We start from the raw sequence: 23,580 nt of genomic DNA, 5'->3' as shown, positions 1-23,580 counted from the left end.
CATCATCTTCACTGTCATTATGACGTCATCTTATCTTATTATCTTGCTTTTATCATAATAGCTCCAACGAGACGTCGTATTGGATGAGTCATCTTTTCAATTCATCAGTAAAACAAACGTATTCTCGTGTTTCACATGAGATTTAATGTTAAACGTCGACTTCAACTATCAGAACGATACGGACACTTAGAGGCTCAAAGCGAGCTGTGGAGAGACACAACGCTTTTAAAAAGTGCCCCAAAAAGTATCTACAACGATATTTACAAAAGTATTTACAACATTATTTACAAAAATATGCAAAATTGAAAAAATAGAAATATTCAAAAAATATTGACAAAAATATTTACAAGAAGAGAAAAAAGTAAAGAAAAAAATAAAATTAGGATCAAATATTAGAAAGAAAAATAATAATAAAAAATGCAAAAAACAATAATAAATAAATTATAAACTTTGGAAGATATTCTTTCACTTTATTTGGTTTATTTCACCCTCATGAAGTCTGTTGTGACTCAATCTTCATGTTTCACGTTTCATCTACACGTGAAACATGAGACACACGTCAAACAGCCTCAACATCTCAAGATATATATATATATATATATATATATATATATATATATATATATATATATATATATATATATATATATATAAAGAATAAGCGGACCAGTGAGCCGGTCGTGGGCTCACTTCAGGTCCTAACAGTCGCCACAGTTTGAGTATAATTCTCTGAAGTCAGCAGCCACCTGAGCCTTCGGGGGGTTGCGGTGGAAAAACAAGCTAATTAGCGTCTGAAGGCTGTAAGTTGCTCCGCGTCGTCCTCACACACCAGTTTCCACTGTTGCTCCGGCGTAATGAGGCACGAGGGACGCCTAGCGGCCTCGCGACGCCGCGACGCCTCCCAGGTCTCGCACCTCATCACGACACGTGTGTTTAACACCAGCCCAGGTGGGGCGGCGGCGGCGGCGGCGGCGGCGCGGGGGGGTTTAAGTGCCTGAAGGCAGCCCAAGGTTGTGTGTGTACAAACGTATGTGTGTGTGACGGGGAAATGTTGATATAATTGAGACGCGCTGATGTTCTGTCGCGGCGACCCGGCCGCACATTCACACGCGCCGGCTCGGCGACGCCGTCGTTATTAAAGTCATCATTAGTGGATCTTACAGGCCTGTGTGTATGCCGGCCTCGCTGCAGTTAGGAGAGGCTAATTATCCCACGGAGCAGCGGGCTGAAGGACACACACACACACACACACACACACACACACACACACACCTCAAATGCTGAGTCAAATTCACGCTGATATACCTGCATTTACATATAAATAAGACAAACACCAGAACCGGGGATAGATTTTGCATCTCATAACCCGCCCGCGCACACACACACACACACACACACACACACACACACACACACAGATAGACAAGTCCCCTTCTTATGAGTGAAGAAGTGGGCCAAAAGCTCTGCCTTGTTAGCATAAGCTGTCAAGATAAACTCCTGCAGAGGACCAGCGGTCTCCGTGCGGCTCGTGTGCCTCGCTGTCAAAGTGTCGGCGCGTGTTTTTTTTTTGTGTTTTTATTCCGCCAACAATCTTAAACTTCACGCTTGTCACACTTGATGCTAATATGAGTGAAACCTCATTCTGTCACCGAGTTAGTCCACGTGATTATTATTCTTGGCGAGAGTGAGGAAACAAAACAACGAAGCGGCGTCGAGCATGAATGTGTTGTTTTGTCTTGAAGGAACGTGACGTAATGGGAGAGTTCTGGTTCGTCTGTGTTTCAGTGACGGGAACGCACCGCCGGGAGCTGCAGCATCTGGCTTTGTCCGCTTCAGTTAGCCGACGCATCCCGGATTCAAACCGCTTCCAGAGCGCTTTGATGGCGGCCGAGAGGACCCCTCCTCCTCCCTCTCTTCATCGCTGCTCTTGTCTCTCGGGGGCCGCGACCCGGCACTGATTTCACTTAAACCGGATCCGTTGCGTGGAGCTTAGCGCTGAGCGGGACTCCAGTGCATCGCCATCCCCTCGTAGGGGACCCGCCGCGGGGTGCTGCGCCGGGGGCCTCGGGGTGCTCGGCGATGCGCACGAGGGCGCTCCGTTGCATATCGATGAGCGAGCCGCCGCCGGCGCCGTTTACGGCTGTTTATTTCCATTCTGGTCCTACAAGAGAGAAAATTGATGATTCAACCTCTCGGCAAATTCATGACAAAGATTAATTGAGTCCTGTGTGTGTGTGTGTGTGTGTGTGTGTGTGTGTGTGTGTGTGTGTGTGTGTGTGTGTCTGTATATGTGTGTTGGGTGTGCAGGCGGGCATGTGTGTGTGCATGCAGATTCATTGTGTCCCCATCAGCGTGGCAATCTGTCACTCAAGACTTGCGTTTGTCACCATAGAGCGGTTTGTACTGTGTGTGTGTGTGTGCAGGCGTACGTGTGTGTGTGTGTGTGTGTGTGTGCGAGAGAGAGTGCGTGTGTGTATGTGTGTGTAGGTCTGCATGTGTGTGTGGGTGTTCAGGCGTGCATGTGTTTGTGTGTGGATCTGCAGGTGTGTGAGTGTGTGTGCGTTCGTTCGTGTGCATGCGCGAGTGTGTGCAAAGGAGGCCTGGGATAACGACTCTGCCTGTGTGTGTGTGTGTGTGTGTGTGTGTGTGTGTGTCGCTGAGTGTGGATAAATAATGAGCGTGGATGAATATGCGATAAGCCGGAACAATGCGACCCTGCGTGGCATCAACATGCATCACCTGCTGCGACCTGCAGCTGCTATCTGATGCGTCTGCTGCTGCTGTACTGCGAGTGGAATCACACCTGGCCGCATCGTGTTCTAATGAGGTGTTCATCTCCCTCCAATGAGATGACGGCAAACATCCTCTCCTTCCTTTTCATGGGATGAAAGCCGTTTGCTTTCATTTCAGTCAACGGTGTGTTTTTTTCCACATAAACGGATGAGAAACTCGTGTTCCATCGCGCTGCAGGAAAAGCGCTGCTGGAGGTGATGTAAGGCTTTATAAACCAGTTACGCAGAGGAAATCTGATGTGGTTTCTTGTATTTGTCACAATCCTGCTCCCAGCATTCAGAGTTAACTGTAATCCAGAGAGTTGTTGTATTCAAGGCGACTTCTAATGAAGCGTGCGTCAGCACTTCAGCATCATTTACTCCATGACAAGATGATGACCTTGAGAAACTGCCAAACAAACTTAAAAAAACCCTTGCAGACCTCCCAGAGTTCCTTTATTCTCCAACGCATTCAAAGAATTGACCCTTCGCTAAGGCCCGCCCCCTCCCGCCGACGCTCCATCGAGGGGGCGGAGCTAACCACGTAGCCCACCGTGCACTCTGTGAATGATTATTATCACATTCCTAAGGAAGAATGAAAAAGCAATTTCAGAGAGGCTGAGAGACAGAAGAGTCGAGGATATGATTTGAAGAATCTGTCAAACAGATTCTGCAGCGAAAAACAAGTTAAAAAGATAAAGATGAAAGAAGTAAAGCCTGCAGTGTGAAAGTGAACAATGCAATTATGAAAAAAACACTATTCCTGTAAAGCGGCGTAGGTCTTTATTTCCTGTTCCTATTAGAAAAAAGGCCTCTTTCCAACGTCTCCAGGTAACAGTATTATATTATATTATATTATATTATATTTAACCACGACGAGCTCAAAATACACAAAGCCACCCTGAAAATGAAGAAAATTATTCATTGAGAGTCGGATAATTCTCCACTATGATTGGCCAGTCTGCATGGGAGGGGCGGGACAGTTGTGCATCATCAGCGTAACACTAAAGTTGTTTGCATTTCACGGACAACAAATGTTTCCCATATGAGCAACGTATGAAGAAAATACAATAAAAATACATAAGCACTAAACCGTAAAAGTCGGGTTACAAGCCGCTACTAGCTTTGGTAGGTGTATCCGCTAGGTCCCCGCTGTAGCCAGCTAGCGCTGCTGCTAGATCTCGGCTAGCAACACCGAAGGTAGCGGGACCAGCCTCGGCTCGACGCCAGACTCGGACAGCGGGGAAGCGAGCAGTAGCAGCGGGGAGCTAGCAACAGCGCTAGCTCGCTACAGCGGGGAAGCGAGCAGTAGCAGCAACAGCAGCGGGGAGCTAGCAGCAGCGCTAGCTCGCTACAGCGGGGAGCTAAAAGGGACAACCACCGAAGGGTAGTAGCGGCTTGCAACCCGATCTTGCATCATGTGGGAGGAGTTTACGAGATGTGCTCAAGTCTAAGAGAGGGAGGACAACACCATTGTTGGAATTAATTGAAATGCTCATTTCAAGGCAATTTTTGGCGATTTTTATAAAGACTATTTCAACGCAGCACAATAGTTCACTCATTTCAATATATTTTTACCATCGAATGTTGGGAGAAGGATTTAGTGTGAAGTCTGCAGAGAGAGAAGGTCGAGTGTGGAGGTCAACAAAAGAGTGAAATAATTACTTATTTTGTCACAAAGAACAAGGACCTTGTGTGTGAGCTGGAGGAATGATTACAGCATCTTTTTCTCTTCTTTTTACACAGCACCGTGGTGCAAAACACACAATGACACTGTTGACCTCCCCTTTAATGACCACAATCATTCCATAACGCTGTAACAAGGTGCTCTAACCCAACCTGGGGTTCGTACCGCGTCCTCTTATTAACACGACACTAAACATAATTGAACATATCACGAAACACGGCTCTGGCCAAAAATCGATAATGATTCTGTGTCGTTAAACAAATTATAAAAATATATATTAGGCTTGTTAAAACTTATAAAGTCCCCAGGAAATAAACATGTCAGAGCAGTGGTTGTCAGAATGTGGGGCGCGCCCCTCTAGTGGGGCGAAGAGGTATTACAGGTGGGGCGCAGATTGTTTTTAAAATCCTTTAGTTCATGTTAAATAGATATTCACTGCAAAACAGGTTAATTGCAGCCACAATAAGCTATTTTGTTTGCCAAATGTTAGTAATATTTTGCACAGTCAGAACTTTATTTGCACATTTTATGTTTTTGTCGGCTGGAGAAACATCAACTAAGGTGTCCAGATGCATTTCAAAGTTGATTGTACATGCCTAACTTTGTCCTGATTTCAGTTTTTTTAACGCGTATTGCTCATAAGTTGTACCCAAACATTTTTTCTGCTAAAATATGACTATTTTCTCCTGGCAGTTTGCTTCTTGGTTGTTTTTTCCACCTCCATCTGTCCACAGAGTGACTGCACAGCGCAGAGCTAAAACAGGCCAGTCGATGTGATGTCCTCATCCACTCGGGGGTGTTTGTTATCTAACCTATCGGCTCTCCAGGGCCGCGGGCTTCCATCCACTTTGCTCGGTGGGTCGTTCTCGCACCCGCGTGGTCACTTACCCGCCGCCGCCGCCATCTTTTTTATGTCACTTTGACTCACTGCGGGTTCCCTGCTGCTGAGGTCGGCCTCAGGGAGGAGCTGGCTGGGAACGGGCTCAGCCTGGCAGTGTGCCACTAACACACACACACACACACACACACACACACACGTGGGTGAAAAAGCCTGTGACCCCGGAGAGCCAGGCGTCTATTTTAGCCATCAGCGGAGAAAACACACACGAGCATGCACACTCTGAAAGAGAAGTTGTTGCATCTAGTTATGTATCATGCACTTGTGTGCATGCATACACACAAATACACACACACACACACACACGCACACACACGACCCCGGAGAGCCAGGCGTCTGTTTTAGCCAGATGTGAGCCATCAGCAGAGAAAACACACACTAGCATGCACACTCTGAAAGAGAAGTTTTCACAATCATTGCCTTTAGTTATGTATCGTGCACATACATAATCACACACACGCACACACACACACACACACACACACACACACACACACACACACACACACACACACACACACACACACACACAGCGACCCCTCCGTACAAGCCCCAGAGGAGTGGAACATATGTTGGCTCCCTCGCCGCTGGGGAGCGTGTCGGAGCGGGGGGGTGATGTTTACGAGAGAGCGTCATTAATATGACAGAACGAGGCTGGCTGAGGGATTTACTGCACCGACCGGCGCCGCCGTCATCTGTCAGCGCTTCTTATCGCCGTCTTCACCGCTGTTAGCATCGCTGTTAACGTCCCACAACGTCTCAACCCCCCCCGGCCATTAATCATGTCTTACAGGGGTTCATTTGTGTATTCTCCACCTGTATCTCGCGGGGGGGGAAGCCATTTCAGATCATTTAGAAGGTCCCAGAAATATGATTTCTCGAGCTGCACTTTATGAATAATGGTCCTTTAAACACACAGTTTGGGTATTTAACATGATAAATGTCTGTAGAGGCGGAGTGATGCTACAGCGGAGTGAAGTACACAGGTGATTATTCAGGTAAGCAGGTGTGAAGAAGCTTGAGAAAGAGAAAAATAATAAATGTAAAACAGGTTTTAACTCGTTTTATTTACCGATTGGTGACAAAGTAAAGTTATTTCTCCAGCTGGTGATGCGGAAATAAATCCTTGTGTTTATTTTTGGATTATAAACACATTGAGTTATTTTTCTTTTACCTTCGCGGTATACTTTTCCCTCCAGGCTCACGGAGACGTCTTCGCCTTACAACTACATCCAACTAATTACATTTGAATGATGCGGAAAATAAAAATAAATGTGTGCTTGTGTGAGATTAGTTTGAACATGTGTCTCGGATTGAAAATGCATGTAAAGTGCATTAATTTCCGGCAAATATATGTGGAGACTTGGTTTATGCGTTTCTTATGTTCCCTTCTGCGTGGGCTCGGCCTCCCGACGCTCTCTCTCTCTCTCTCTCTCTCTCTCTCTCTCTCTCTCTCTCTCTCTCTCTCTCTCTCTCTCTCTCTCTCTCTCTCTCCCTCCCTCCATCTCCAACACGTTGAAAAAGATATTTACAGTTTATTCTAATGGGATAAATTCCGCCGTCATTACCGTTAGCGAACCCGGCTAATCCCATTAGCCGCGTCCCCGGCACGCGGCGCCACACTCCGCATCGCCGCTCACTTGCTTAAAGCCGTATTAGTCGGCTCCCGTCGTCATCCATCACCGCTTGTCAGTCAATGAATCGAAGGATTGATTATGCAGTCTGTTGCCTTCTGGCCGCCGGAGAGTATTGATGAAGGATTTCCAAAGTGATGAATGGTGGGGTTTTATTCCCCATGTGTGACTTAACATGAATTAGTGCTGATAGATCACTTATGGGATGATTAATTAGTGCAGTTTAGTGCACTTGGGAGAATTGTGCATGTGGTAGATGAAGAGATCCTTGCGATTACTTTGCCATCGCAACACAATCAAAGCAATCCTTCGGGGTCAGCTCAGGGCCAGACGGCGTGCCGCACAAAGCACAATGTGACTATTGCTTACCAAACTAATTAATCTCTGGCAGTGAACTCTGCGGCTCCGCAATACAAACCCAACAATCACCTGCGAGGAAGTGAAGTGCTTTTGAAAAGCTTCCTCCGAACCTGCAGAACATTTTATGCGACCGTTCTCACAAGTTCAGTGACCATCCTTCTTTAAAACCTCCTCAGAGCTTACAAATATACTGCTTCTCCTACAAAAAAAGGTATTCTATTTGTGAATTAATGGTCCAAAACAATCTCTGTTTGGATCCAAGCCAATAGTATACTAGAAATGAGTGTTTCTAATACACTGCCACAGTGTTTTATCCTTTATTTTGAGTCTAAATGACTTCAATACTTCCTTTCCCCCCCTGAATGCACCAAAGTCACGCGCTATGCAGACGATAGACTCCTATACACTCATCTCCACTTCCCTCTCTGTCGCCCCCTGTTGTCCGCAGGGCCGTGGTGCACATCCAGGTCAACGACGTGAACGAGTTCGCCCCGGTTTTCCGGGAGGCCCAGTACCGAGCGGCGGTGACGGAGGGCAAGATCTACGACAGCATCCTGCAGGTGGAGGCCACCGACCAGGACTGCTCCCCGCAGTACAGCCAGATCTGCAACTACCAGATCACCTCCACCGGCACGCCATTCGCCATAGATCGCAACGGTGAGTAGAATACAGGGAAAGAAAAGGATTTTTTTTTTGCCATATTCGACAAAGCCAGAAGATATGCCAGTACTTAAATATTGTTCCTTCACCTAATTATCTTGACCTTTAGTGTATTTAAAGGAGTATTTTGTGGTGAGGTGTCAATTTCTTTTGGGTCTTTCCCTCCACCAACCACATCCAACAGCATTTCCTAATTGTCCAATCTTATTTAAAGAACACTTAACACTTGTACTACACACACACACACACACACACACACACACACACACACACACACACACACACACACACACACGTGAACCTGTATACACAAACTGAATGAAGTGACAGACGTCTCTCTCCAGGATAAAGTGTGTTCTTTGCTCTTTTTCCAAGGACAAAGTCAAGCAAGAGAGCCATCGGTCACCTCAAATCCCATCACAGAAAGTCTGAGTACAAAAAAAACCACATAACAAACACACACAGATGGAGATAAATGCTATAAGAAAATAATCCGACACTCTCAAATACCCTTGTACATTTTTTTTCTTGACTTTCTTTGACAAGTTGTACCACTTGTACATTGCAACTTTCTCAAACATTAACATGACCGGTGTTGATTGCACACAGACATCATGGGTGTGTGAGAGATTGTGTATTCTCTCCAACATCATGACCTCTACTGATCATGTTGGAGTTTCATACTTCCATGGAGGACACTTTTGTCTTTTTTTTGTTGTGGGTTTTAACTTCAGTTGTGGGGAAGTTCACACAAAGTCAAGTTGCGTGAAATGAATCCTTTTAGTGCGCACTTCAGCTCTCAAACCTCTTGATTCTTACCGCTATGAGACGAGCGGTTTGAATACAAACTGGCTTTAGTGGGTCCTCGACAAAACAATCTGCAAACACCGTACCTGTCTTGACCTGACGTAGATGGAGGATGCTTCTTTCTTTTCGGCTGCCGACCGCTGAGGTGTTGCAATAAGAAGGTGGAGTGGCTGAGGCCACACTGGGAGGAGGGGGGTGCAGCCAGAGTGCTCTCTCGCTTCTCTCTCTCTCTCTCTCCGTTTGAAGGGGTCTCGCTCGGCCATTGACCGCTGAGGAAAGAGGCTTTGAGGAGCACTTGAACTCAAGAGCACCTCAGGGAGAGAGAGAGAGAGTAGGTGGAGGGAGGGAGAGAGGGAGGAAAGGACGAGTTGTCTGTGAGGGCGAGAGAGTGTTACGAGAGGAGCAAATAGAAAACGATACAGCCAAAGTCTGAATAACTGAAACCTCTGTTCTATTCGCCCCAAAACGACCAATAACACACAATGAAGTACGAAGTTTCACTTCATTGCCATGAACATGAGCATGTGGTTCATGCTCAGTCAGTCTCTCAGTAGAGAGGAAGTGGACCTCGTCACTGTGACGCCACCCATTTGGTTTATTGGCATTGGTGTGAAGCCTTCAAGTCCTCCGCCATCTTGGATTTTGTCCGTCGCCATCTTGGTTGTTTCCACCCAGAAGTGAGAGCTGCAACCAAACGCTGAACAACACATTTTAAGCAAACAGTTAAAGTTTGAAGATGAAAACGTGGACAACAACCAGACCAGACGACGCCCTGGCAGCGACCTGTCAATCACTCTGTAGCCACACCCCTAAAGCATGGACTTAAGTTAAGTTAACTATGCATGTGTGACCTCTGACCTCAGCAGGAACTATATGCAGTAGGAAAACAAGATGGACACGCGCAGTAGCGCCACTCTGCCTTTACTTTGAGGATAATACAGAATAATTCCAGCTTCGTCCTCTAGACAAAGACAAGAAGGGCCGAGCAGCATTAACGCTGTGTGGTTGTGTTGGGTAGTAATTATAAAGGGATGATAGATGGGACTCTCAGAGACAGACGCTCTGTTTTTGCTTGTCTGCACGGTTTGATGGAGAAGCCACAGAGCGAGCGAGATGGAGGGCAAAGTAGTCATTTACTCGCCGGCCAACCTGTGCGGCGCGCACAGCCTGCTGACGCGGATAAGTTGACGTGGTAATTGAAGGAATACGACCCCTCCGCCATGCAGAAAGGTGCGAGGGTGCGATTGTGCGATGCACACAAACGCTCGCGGAAAGAAAAGGAAGCTGGCGGCACAACAGACGAGGCAGCAAAACGGCGAGATCGGATGAGGCTGCAGAAACAGCAGCGAGACAATGACGTGCGTTGAAATGGAAAGGGGAGACCGCGGGGGAGGGGGAGTTTCTAAACAAGCCGAGAGGGAGACAGAGAATGGGCGAACAAAGCCGCCCGCGGATAAATTGCATCTCCCACTCGCACTCCCGTATTCAAACATATCACATTATCAACATCCAGCTCTCTCCCCACAATGCAGACACCACGGGAAGGAATCCGCTCTGAAATACGAGTCGCCATAGCTCGCCCCGGCCGCGTTTCAACTCCTCTTTCTCGAGTCAGCAGACTCCTGAAATATTAACGGAGACGCTAGGAGCAGCGCAGCTTCGTTAGCTCGGCCTAGCTTGAGAAAATGGGTCGCGGTTACGGACGAGGCGGGAGACCCGCGGTCTGGACGCCGATCGTACCGTCGAGACGAAGCGGCTCATTTGTGTCTTGTTGTGTGAATGTAATTCTGTCAAAGGTTATTTTTTCACATGCATTTATTTTTGCCGTCTTCCTCGTCAACAACATACGTCGGGAAAATCTGTGCAAACATCCGCCTGCACTCAAGATTTAAAATGATCAGGATTTAAAGGTCAAAGGTCACTGTGACTTAACTCAAGAACTCACATTGCTAGTTTTGAGTTCACACAAATAGATAGGCTAAAAATGATTGGCCCTAAAACTTTCTAAAGATTATACAATTGTACGTTACAGTGACCTCAATATCATCCCAAACAACCAAAACCAATGTGTGCAAAATGTTTGTATTTTTTATGCCTGACCCCCACATTGAAAACATATCATCATGTTAATGTTATGTTGACCCAGTTGTCCTTATAAAGTCATGAAATATGACGCAAAAAAAATGATGTCAACCATTTATTTAGAGACATTAAACATTGAATGGGATCAAATTGACCCTGAATGTAATAGGAAGGTTAAGCAACATCATTTTTTTTGGACTCAAGTGACATCACTTGAGGCAATTTATCTGATTTTTCCACGGCTGGAGCCACAGAGGCTATATATGTTTTTTTTCTTCTTCACACATGCAGTCGTTTCATTTACATGATAAGTACACGATAACTGCGTACTCCAGGTGTACAGGTAGTTTTACATGTGTACTACCAGCAGGCGGGGAGAGGGAGGAGCAGCACTATAACGTCTTCATTGCATCAGGAAGCGACAGGGGCTTAATGGAAAACGTGCATGGTCTTAATTTTGAGAAAACATTAGCGCTAATCAAACCACTTGTGCGGGATTAGAGGCTACCTGTCACCCCGACCGTGATCTCATTTGTTACAGCGATGATATTAAGGCGTCGCAGTTAATTTGACGATGATATATAATGATGCTTTAAAATTGAAATGAAATACCCGTTGCTCCTCTTAAGCACACACACACACACACACATGCACACACACGTGCAGAATGTATAGGAAGTTAAGCAGCGATGCACACACACGCTGTAGTATCTAATAAGTCACGAGGCTGCAGCAGAAGACACTGCTGTTGTTCTCCTCCGGGCGGTTTGAAGTTTTCGGAGTAAACTCTGAAGTCGAATGTCAGTAAAACAGAAGAGAAGTGACGAGCTGCTGCGTTAAGAAAACACTTCAGAAGTTGAGAGTAGACCAGATGACGATTCGGATCCTTTGCTCGTTTATTTAATCAATAAGGTACGAGAGGCAGTACTGTATCGTCAATAATGTACTGTTCAAGGGTGCTGTTAGGCAAACCCTTGAACTGCATGTTCAACAGGTTGTACGGTACTTTATGGCTTAATAAACTACGCCCTGTGACTCTCAACCAATCAGAATGCTTGATTTGATCCCCCTGTATTATAATACAGGATAACTTCCAGAACCTTTTCCCACCAATTCCACGACATCAACTTATGTGAAGCTAAACAGCCTTTTTCTAGAAAGAAGTAAAGAGATTTTAACTCAATATTTAAGGACTTTTTTTTAAAACACAGGTTATAAAAAACGGAATAAAAAATAATGCAATTTTTTTTTTTCAAATAGATAGATACCTAGTAGTTTTACACACATTTTATTTTAATTTTTATTCTGTCTGAACAAAGAAAGGTTGGTATTTGTTGTTGTGCGTGCATGTTTGTGTGTGTTACAACTGATCCAATTGCTTCCAATGATGAATTATAAAATGTATTTCTGATTCTCTCTTCACACATTAAAGCTTTTCCTGTTTCTGTTAGTGAGAGAGAAAGGTAGAGAGAGCTCAGTCCTCCACCTCCGTGCTCCCCGTGAACACATGAGTGTGTTTTAATGCAAATTGACAGTAAAGTTGATCTCATTTTCCATAATGGGAATGAAATACGACCGCGGCTCATGAGCGACGCTGCCGAGCGCTCGTTGACATTTTAAAGTGCGTTACAACACAGAGGGTGAAAAGTACCGAGAGGCGGGAAGCTTCCGTTAGCTCCCGTTAGCTCCCGTTAGCTCCCAACTCTCCCAACGAGCGGACACGGAAACCCTCGACCGAGCCGGTGGTTTGATGCTCGAGGGGATTTATTCTTTTAAGCCCCCCTTACCCTAAACCATGAAACCATTCATGTGTTCACATGTGCACCTGTGCTTTTCCAACCGCGACATGCCAACTTGGAGCCGTCCCACACCCGCTAACGACGCTAATCATATTAACCTTAATTGCCTAAATTAATTTCAGGTGTTTTCTAGTACAGAAACCCCCCAAACTGCCCAGAATAATGCAGATTTTCACAGTTTTAGATGTCCGACATCCTACTGCACTGACAATACGCCAAACATCACCAAAGATGACGGCTGACAGCGACAGAGTGATGTTTCTTTGGCGAGGATAGTTCAACGCCGCCATTTTGTTTTGTGTTTTTAAAAAATATATATGTTTATTTTACGTTTCTGCAGAGATAACACTCGGGGACGTAGCCGGCTCACTGATAAATAACATATATTTTGACATGAATTTACACGCAGGTTACAGGTTTTACTGCATGATAGCGCGTATCATTTTACTTCAATACAGGTAAATATATTTTGATGGTTTACCATGTATACGATGTGCTTCGTTTAGACACACACACACACACACACACACAACTAGACAACTGCTTCACAGCTTCCACCCGCACCACACGATCACCAGACAATTGTGTTAATTGGCGTAATTTTCGGGAATATTTGCGCTTTTGAGGCCTTAGAAGCTTTTTAAAATATATCAATCTCACACACACACACACACACACACACACACACACTTAAGTACTCTCAATCACGTGATAATGAAGCAAAAAGCAACTTTTTTTTGGAACCTTGAACCTTTTTTTCTCCCTCCGACCCAAAGGAAACATCCGGAACACGGAGAAGCTGAGCTTCGACCGGCAGCAGCAGTACGAGGTGCAGGTGACGGCCTGGGACTGCGGCCAGAAGAGGGCGCTGCACAGCGTGACCGTGCACATCGACGTCAAGCCCGTCTGCAAGCCCGGCTGGCAAGGTGTGTGTGTGTGTGTGTGTGTGTGTGTGTGTGTGTGTGTGTGTGTGTGTGTGAGTCTGTATAAGCGTGTCTGTGTGCATGTGTGTGTGTGTGTGTGTGTGTGTGTGTGTGTGTGTGTGTGTGTGTGTGAGTGTGTGGGTGTGTGAGTCTGTATAAGCGTGTCTGTGTGTGCATTTAGGTCTGTATTAGCATGTCTGTGTGTGTGTGTGTGTGTGTGTGTGTGTGTGTGTGAGTCTGTATGAGCATGTCAGTGTGTGAGTGTGTGTGTGTGTGAGTCTTTGTGAGCATGTCAGTGTGTGTGTGTTTGTGTGTGTGTGAGTCTGTGTGAGCATGTCAGTGTGTGTGTGTGAGTCTGTGTGAGCATGTGTGTGTGTACGTGTGTCTGTATGAGCATGTCAGTGTGTGAGTGTGTGTGTGTGAGTCTTTGTGAGCATGTCAGTGTGTGTGTGTTTGTGTGTGTGTGAGTCTGTATGAGCATGTGTGTGTGTGAGTCTGTATGAGCATGTCAGTCAGTGTGTGTCTGAGTGTGTGAGTCTGTATGAGCATGTCTGTGTGGGTGTGTGTGTCTATTGTAGCGTGTGTGTTTATGTCTGTGTCAGCGTGTATGTGCGTGTATGTGTGAGCGTGTATGTGTGAGCGTGTTTGTGTGCGTGCGTGTCTGTGCGTGTGTGTGTATGTCTGTATGGGCATGTCTGTGTGTGTGCGTTTGTATGTGTGTGTCAGTATGATGATGCATGTGTGTACCCGTGTGTGTCTGGGTGTCTGGTTATGTGAGTATTCGTTTGTGTGTGCACGTCTGTGTCTGTGTGTACGTATGAGTATGTGAATGTGTGTGTGTGTGTGTGCGTGTGTTTGTGTGTCTGTGCAGTGAGTTCAGTTGGTTCCGACCGAGCTGTGTTCAAACATCCAGAAAACGCAGACGCAATTGTTTGCTCTCCTTAAAGTTTGTACAGCGGCTGCATCGTACGGCGAGCTGTGTGTCAGTGTGTGTGTGTCTGTGTGTGTGTATGTGTGTCTGCTTTCTGCTCACAAAAAAAACACAGATGTGATTATTTGCACGTCATTACTTCAGTGTGTGCGCTTTCCTCTGAACGCGCGGTACTTATTTCTGGTTTGTGTAGCTCATCTTTCTCCATTTGTGCCTCTCATGCTAGTTTCTCCTCCGTCTCTCTCTCTCTCTCTCTCTCTCTCTCTATCTCTCTCTCTCTCTCTCTCCTCCGTGAGGAATTGGCCTGTCATGTTTAGCCGCTGTGATCAACAGCACTTTGCTAAGAGCCGCGTGTCACAGCCAGCGCGGCTGTTAGCGCCTCACAAAGCGGCGCCCCTCCCCCTCTAACAAGGAACCAGAGCAACGCGGGGACAAGTGTCGCGGCGGCGAGCAACAGGCAACAAAACGGCGGCGCTCCGTGCAACTCGCAGACGCAATATTTTTGCACTTGTCAGCGTGATGAAAAGACCGGGAACGCTCGCTCCACATGCCGTCTGCCGCCGCCGCCGCCGCCGCAATCTGTGTCGCTCCGTCGTCGTTGAGGTGATTCACGTCGCCCGGAGTTTCTTTTGTTGGCACGCGGCCATTTTGTCGCGATGTTAGCGCTGTGTTAGCGCTGTGGGCGACAGGCAGGTGATGAACAAGCCGGGTGAACGAGGAAAAAAAAGCCTGGCAGGAACTAAGTTGTTTGGCTCGAATGCAAATCCTCACACTGCGGCAACACACCGCACCTGTAGACGCACAAACATAGAAGGTACACTTTCATTTTATCTACCATCACACAACCTTTACATGACAAAGCTGATTTTTCTACTTTTTCCGCGACTGTGAATACACTCTTGAAGAAATCAAGTGTGTGTCCGGCAGCCGCCGGTGTGACCTTGGTTCACAACGTGTGTGTGTCTGTGTGTGTGTGTGTGTGTGTGTGTGCACTCCCCTCAAGATTTGGGGAAGCCAAATCAATTTAATTTTGCATCGAGACGATAAATGATTCAAGGAAGCGTCTTGACACTCCTAGCATTAGCACGCTCGCGCCTAAATAATTTCTCAAGGAGGGCACTTTTTTTTTTAGACTGATTTTTAAGATTCAGAGGGAATTAAGGTCATCAAATCAACCGACGGAAAGGAAACAAAGAAAGAGGGAGGGATGGGAGTGATAAAAAAAAAGAGGAGAAGTTTGATTCTTTGTTCTCAATTTCAAAAAATGAGTACAAAGTCACGGCGGCAGCACTTGGCAGCTCGCTGTGCTGCAGCGGTTTTTATCTTGAGCGTAATGCCAAAGGGGCAAAGTTACAAACAACGAGGACGGCGGCAAGTGGAATCACAGACACACACACACACACACACACACACACACACAGGAGAGTCGGCGACACGAAAGACGCTCGCACACACACACACACGTCTGTACACTTAAATCCAACATTTGCTAACATCAAAAAACACTTGAAACTTTTGAGACGCGTAGATCTTCATCTTCAAGTGTGTGGCACCTCTGTGTCTGCACACCACACACACACACACACACACACACACAGACACACACACACACGCAACATGAACTCTCTCTAGGCTCTCAGCGATAATCCTGTCTTTGAAGCCTGCTTGCGATATGTTTTTTTGTGGATGCATTTCTTTTTTTTTCTTCAAATTAGGTTTCCTAGCACACGATTATGCCGAGAAGACACACACACACACACACACGTACACACACACACACACACACACAGTCACAGATATGCGCTCCCTTGATGAAAGGGCAGTCGTCCCTATGAGCGTTGTTTGGCAGCAGGGGATGAAGGGTGAGGAAGATGAGGAGGTAAATGCCACGGCCACAGATCAGGGGATATTTAACAGGGCTACTGGATGTTGTATTAAAGGCAGGCTACCGCGGGAATGTCAGACACACACTGACGAGTGCACGCGCGCACACACACACACACACACACACACACACACACACACACACACACACACACACACACAAAATGTGCTTTCTCGTGTTAAAACACACCGAAAAAAACAGTAATCCGTCAGATGAAGTTCGCCGCGGTCTCCGGCTCTGGACAGCCGGGCTCAGCTGTGTGTGTTTCTCTAGTCACATGTCATCACTCAGCTTGTGTGTGTCTGTGTGTGTGTGTGTCTGTGTGTGTTTTACTATAGAGAACATTTAGAAAGTCAGAATTTAAATGAACTCATTGTTCCATATTTATTATTGTCCATTTCTGTCACGTATGTCCCCTAAAACAGGTGGTGTAGACACACACACACGCACACACACACACACACACACACACACACACACACACACACACACACACACACACACACACTTGCAATTCTCCCTCAGCATGTAAAGTCCTTCTGTGTGCAACTCAAAAGAAGTTGGCCACCCCCTCCAGAGTATGGTTCTTTCTTTCACTCTCCATACACACACACACACACACACACACACACACACACACACACACACACACACACACACACCGCTCTATGCTAACAAACGCAAGTCTTGAGTGACAGATTGCCACGCTGATGGGGAAAAAACTAATCTGCATATTCAGATTCCTCCATTGTGTGTCGAGTACGGCTCTGAGCCTCGCATGTGTGTGTGTGTGTGTGTGTGTGTGTGTGTGTAGGTGTGTGTGACGTGCCCTCACATGCTGTTTTACCTCGAAACAGCCCCAAATTAAAAGCGACCCCGTGGATCGTGTCAACGACGACAGCAGGCCACGTTCTCCATGTTCTCGTCTCTTTCTCCGTAGCGAGACGTCGTCATTGTTGCTCTTCTCCGGGGACGACGTGGCGTCGGATGTGCACCTTCGACGTCAGGAACGATCTAATCCACGCCGCCGCGACGCTTCAATGGATGTATGATAAGAGAGGATTATTAAACTATGAAAAACATCAGTGTCTGGCGATCCAGGAGCATCGCTGAGGAGAGGCAACGAAACGGGAATATATTTGTTTCATGCAGCGCTGAAGATTATTAAAGATATGCACGCGCCAAACACAATACTTCAGAGAAAGAGGGGCAATTGAATTACAAACATAAATATGTCCACGTTCATAAACTCGAGTGGAGTGACATGTGTGCAGCAACAGTATATATATATATATAAAAACTCGGAATGTGGGAACGTTTAAAAAAATTAATTAATTAATTAAAAAAATATATATATATCATATATATATATGTATATATATATATTATATATATATATATATATAACATATATATATTTTTTAATTTATTAATGTGGACGGTGGGAACGTTTAAAAAAATAAAAAAATAAATATATATATATATATATATATAACAAATATATTATATATATATATATATATATATATATATATATATATATGTTTTACATATGATATATATAATATATATATATACATATATATAACATATATATATATATAATTTTTTAATTTGTGGGAATGTGGGAATGTGGGAATGTTTTTAAAAAAAAATTAATAAAAAAAATATATATATAAATGTTATATATTATATATAACATATATATATATATATGTATATATATATATATATATATATATATATATATATATATAAATAACAGCATCACATTAGAAGTGAAGCTCCGCCTTCACAAACAGACATTAAGTGAATGTTGCTCGGCTACATTAGGCCGATGATGACTTCTGAACGCGCGACTTTAACTGCGCGTTACTAATAGTTACATCATTAATATTTAATAGTTTTACTCCTGAAAGTGTTAAAACTGTTCAGTGCGTTCATGTGAGAAAGTCAGAGGTAACATTCCCCAATATGTGGCCGGTTTGTCCCGGTGAGGCCTGCTGGGACCTGCTGGGTGAGTAGCATGCAGCAGGCCTGCGTTAGCTTGAGGGGTTTTAACGCTGTGTTTTTGCCAGCGGCGACATTATCAGTGTACTAAATTGGGCAGAAATGTAGCGGCTGTGGCGGAGCGGAGGAGTTCCTGCCGGCTCGTTGACTCCAGGGAGGCGAAGAAGAGTTGTGTTGTAGCGTAGCGTCCGTTAGCACATACTAGCCGCCGTGTTTTAGCTCCAGGCGACACGATTGCGACACGAGAGCGCCGATTTAAACAAACACGCTATTAATAGTGAACGCGTTTCCTTTGTTTACGACGTGACGAAGCACAGAGAGAGACGGACGGAGGGGCTTTGCTTTTGTAGTCACATGCTCCAGGTTGTTTTCCAGGTAAAACCTTAAAAGCAAAAAAACACACAGAAGAAAAAACAGTCCAACAATCACTAAATCTGCAAAGTGACATCCTTAAATAAGAAACAGCGAGTCGGGTTTTTCCCCCTTAAAACGCTGAATTCACAGCGGCGCGCCTCGGCCCTGACATTAAAGACTCGTCGCGTGTCACAACTTTAAGGGATTAAGTCGGCGAGACGCGGCGGAGAGAGACGGACGCTGTGATTTACTCTGGGAACGAGCCATCGGTCTCGTTCGGCTTAATCCAAACGTGCCGCGCTGAGAGCAGCTTGTCACAGGTGTGAAGAATGAGCAATCGGCACAGGTGGAGGCACTCGGGCTCGTTAACACTCACATCAAGGAGGGAGGGGGGGGGGGGGCTCGGCTGAGAGGACTTTTAGAGGACGGAGAAACTTAAAACCGGACCTCACCGAGACGTAACTCTCATCTGAAAGCTTCTTTGTGGATAACAAAAAGAGTAATAACAAAGCTTACAATGGCGGCCGGTGTATGAATGTCCAAATGCACTAAGAGCACCTTGTTTTCCATGATGCTCCGCCACAAAACCAGCATTTTTTTCAAAAGTTTCCCCTTTTAAAAGTATTTTCTGTATATTAAAAGTCATGCCTTTAATATTTGAACATGATCTAACACAGTAATGATGGTGCATGGTTCATACTTTAAAGTGGGTTAGATTAAATTATTGATATGAGAGAGATAATGTGAAATTGGCGTCACATGACGCGCTGGATGTCACTCACAGTCGTTCAGAGGCGTGACAGAGTGACGCCTCTCTTTGCCTCATAAACAATCTTTGATGCTTGGATCGAGGGACTTCAGTGAAATTGAAAATGAACAAAGAGTTTAATTTTATTGTTTTTTTTTCCACAACAAAAATAACAAATTCTCATTGAATAATTGAGCCGAAGAGAAGGAGGAAGACGTGAATCCACTGAAAGAGAGCGAGAGACGGTGTGTAAGCAGAAATGTTGGTGGCGAGTTAAAACCTCAGGTGGAATATCTGAAATCAAAACAGGTTCTCCGGCGTTCCTTCTCTCTCTCTCGGAAGCGTGGGGCTGCATTTTTCTACTCGACTTTCGTGTGTGTGTGTGTGTGTGTGTGTGTGTGTGTGTGTGTGTGTGTGTGTGTGTGGCAACCAAAGCTCCAGATCTCAGATAAGAGTAGGAAGAGAATGAATTAAAGAGAGGAAGGAGGGGAAATAAATTGCTCGGCACTTCCCTTTCCCATTTCCTCTAACCTCCCACTCCTTTTCTTGCTTCCTCTCTAATCTCCCACGTTGGCTGTCTGGCTGCTGCTGCTGCACTTTTCATCTCCGCTCCGGCTTGTTTTCCCCGTGTTACTTTCTCTCCGTTTCCTCTTTTTCGCGGGCCGAGCGACGGCCATTTTGAATAGCCGGAAGATCGCGGGAGAACGGGTGCTGGCCTGCGTCCGTGAGAGAGTGACTGTGCACCTTCGTGTCTGTCCACGAGGACCTCTCTCTCACACACACACACACACACACACACACACACACACACACACACACATTCTCAAAACAGCTTTCATTGCCACGATGACACACAAGAGTGCAACTCCGACACAGTACACATGCAGTACTCATGCAGCACATGCAGTACTCATGCAGTACTCATGCAGGACTTATGCAGCACACATGCAGCACTCATGCAGCACACATGCAGTACTCATGCAGTACTCATGCAGCAGTTTCTGCTGAAGCCCTTCAGGAGGGCCGACAGCTCGGAGAGTTAGCTTTATATATAAGACTGCATGTCATGTCTTGTACGGACACTTTCAAGCATTCATTGATGCTCGTTTGAGAGTTTGAATGAGGTGCGTTCATAGAACTGCTGCAGACAGGAGGTCAGCACACTGCGGGTTGTACTCATTCAATTTGCACAATGCGGCCGTGGTCGCTCTGCTCAAAGCACCCTTTCTAGTGTTCTGTTCTCTTTCTTCTTCCATCCGTTGGCTTCATAATTCCTCTGCTTCCCCCTTTGCCTCCCTCCTCCTCTCATCTCGCCACCTGGTTTATCAGGTAACCCTCCCGTCTGTCGGCGTCTTTCATGCTCCACTCTCGCCTTTCTTCCCCGATCCTCTGGAAGCAGGAAGCAGGAGTCTACGGGTCTCCAGTGTGAATCACGCTCTCTAGATTCTCCTCTTACTCTACTTTACACTATTATTGCATGACACAAACACACACACAGACACACACACATGAACCTGCACACACACGCATGAACCTTCCCTACAATCCTCTCTAGCTTAAGGCATGGATGGATGAATGGTGGCGGGGTTAAAAAGATAGCTAGTGGAAAAGGTGCATGTGTGTCTGCTTGTGTGTGTGTGTGTGTGTGTGTGTGTATGTGTGTTGCTTGTAGGCTTAAGAAGAGGGAAGGGAAAGATAAATACCTTAACCAACCCACACACACCTATTGACAAATTGTAGATGCACCTCGGTAACACACACATACACATGTATGCATAACACGCAGGCAGATTGCCTTTTTCTCTCAAGTGCCGCTGCAGCGACAAGGCCACAGCGAGTGATGCAGCTAGCGATGCAGCGAGTGATGCAGCCAGTGATGCAGCGAGTGATGCAGCTAGCGATGCAGCGAGTGATATAGCTAATGATACAGCTAATGTTGCAGCGAGTGATACAGCTAGCGATGCAGCGAGTGATGCAGCTAGCGATGCAGCGAGTGATGCAGCTAATGATGCAGCTAGTGATGCAGCGAGTGATACAGCTAGCGATACAGCTAGTGATGCAGCTAGCGATGCAGCGAGTGATGCAGCTAATGATACAGCTAATGTTGCAGCGAGTGATACAGCGAGTGATACAGCTAGCGATGCAGCGAGTGATGCAGCTAGTGATACAGCTAGTGATGCAGCTAATGATGCAGCTAATGTTGCAGCGAGTGATACAGCTAGTGATGCAGCTAGTGATGCAGCTAGTGATGCAGCTAGTGATGCAGCTAGTGATACAGCGAGTGATACAGCTAGCGATGCAGCTAGTGATGCAGCTAGTGATGCAGCGAGTGATGCAGCTAGCGATGCAGCGAGTGATGATGAGCGATGCATCTGGAGTAAAGGGTTACGCAGAAGGAAGAGACTTTTAAGCGTCGGGGCGGTTGTGATGTCCATCTCTTGCCCTCACGGCTGTGAGCTTTTTGGATGTAGGAACTAAAGAGCAACGTGCTGAAAAAAAGGTTGGAGGTGGAGAGAAGGTGTAGTGGAGAGAGAGAAAGCACTTTTTCCCCCCATGTCTCCACTGTGAAACACACAGGATCACATTGTCACCCCATCCTCAAATTAGAGGGTTGGGGGAGGAGTTAGAGTGACACTAGACGTGAAATTGGGGGTCTTTTAAGGCGGATTTCCGCAAAAAAATCCGACACAAAAGGGCCATTTCATTAGAGATGATCCCATTAGAGACTTTTATATCAGACCTTTGTGAGGAAGTGTGCAGCTCCTGTCACCTCGGGGCTGCACACAACACGACCGCGACGGCAGATGGAGGTTTCTTTAATTTATGAAGTTTTCCAACTTGTTTGAAACAGACACACTTTAGATAACAGTCACCGTATCGGCATGCATATATACATGCATGCATGCACAATAAGAAACCCTGACATCAATGGATATGAAGCGCTAGTTGGGCGGATGACGCTGATGAAGCATGTTTTTATATCGTCCAGTAAGCAGAAAGAAATCAACACACCAGGAAATGACACGTGATGTGTGTGCCACAGGGCGTCAATCAAGCTGCGGTTCTTCTTTTGAACGCCTCTGTCAATTAAATGAGAGAGAGAGGTCTCTTAATAATAAATGCTTTATTGAATTTTACAACATGTTCACGGAGCTGTCTCACCAGCGCTCGCAATTTTAATTTGCAGCCCTCGAGTCGAGTCGAGACGCTTTCTTTGTGCGGAAATCCAGTCGGCATCAAACGTGCGATGTGTGAGCTCTGACGGCGTTGACGCCGTTATTATTATTTTATTTTGTGAACGCACACGGACGTCAAAAACGCTTTAGTCTTTGTCCGTGAGAAGAAGAAAAAAAGACGTCGTCCATTTTGAAAAGCCCCAAATGGAGGACAGCGAGGCGGCTTCAGATGGTTTGAAGCGTTTAGGCCTTTTTTTCCTTCTTCTTCTTCTTTTTTTCCTCCTTCTTTTCCTCCTCCTTCATCTTCTTCTTCTCCTCCTCATCCTTCTTCTTTTTCTTTTCCTCCTTCTTCTCCTTCTTCTTCTTTTCCTCCTTTGTCCCCTCTTTCTTTTTTTCTTTCTTCTTCTCCTCCTCCTTCATCTTCTTCTTCTTCTCCTCATCCTTCTTCTTCTTCTTTTCCTCCTCCTCCTTCTCCTGCTCCTTCTCCCTCTACTCCCCCTCCTTCTTCTTCTCCTTCTTCTTTTCCTCGTCCTCCTTCTTCTTCTCCTTCTTCTTCTTTTCCTCCTCCTCCTTCTTCTCCCTCTTCTTCTTCTTCTTCTTCTTCTTCTTCTTCTTCTTCTTCTTTTCCTCCTCCTCCTCCTTCTCCGTCTTCTTCTTTTCCTCCTCCTCCTTCTTCTTCTTCTTTTCCTCCTCCTCTTCCTCCTCCTCCTCCTCTTCCTCCTCCTCCTTCTTCTTCTTCTTACACAACGTATTTCCCTTCTTCTCTTTCTGCTACAAGCCTCCGAGCGAGTAAAGTCTCTCGTACGTGTTTTCGCACAAAGAGCACGCATGAAAGCACGAGAAGTGAAAAACACG

General features: G+C 45.8%; 1 protein-coding gene across 1 annotated transcript in view; it reads left to right on the top strand.

The window, feature by feature from the left end:
• The window catches only part of LOC137790192 (calsyntenin-2-like), a 217,653-nt gene that overhangs the window by 138,699 nt on the left and 55,374 nt on the right, over window positions 1-23,580 (top strand). Inside the window, exons 4-5 of the mRNA XM_068584176.1 lie at window positions 7,799-8,007; window positions 13,475-13,624. Coding sequence (XP_068440277.1) covers window positions 7,799-8,007; window positions 13,475-13,624 — 359 coding nt within the window. The remainder of the gene's footprint in view (window positions 1-7,798; window positions 8,008-13,474; window positions 13,625-23,580) is intronic.

This window comes from Clinocottus analis, unplaced genomic scaffold (assembly GCF_023055335.1).
Source record: "Clinocottus analis isolate CAN_PGR_092001 unplaced genomic scaffold, fCliAna1.0.p SCAF_2, whole genome shotgun sequence".
In the NCBI taxonomy this organism is placed as follows: domain Eukaryota; kingdom Metazoa; phylum Chordata; class Actinopteri; order Perciformes; family Cottidae; genus Clinocottus; species Clinocottus analis.
The sequence above is the reverse complement of the archived record's forward strand: the minus strand, read 5'-3'. Positions and strand labels throughout refer to the sequence as shown.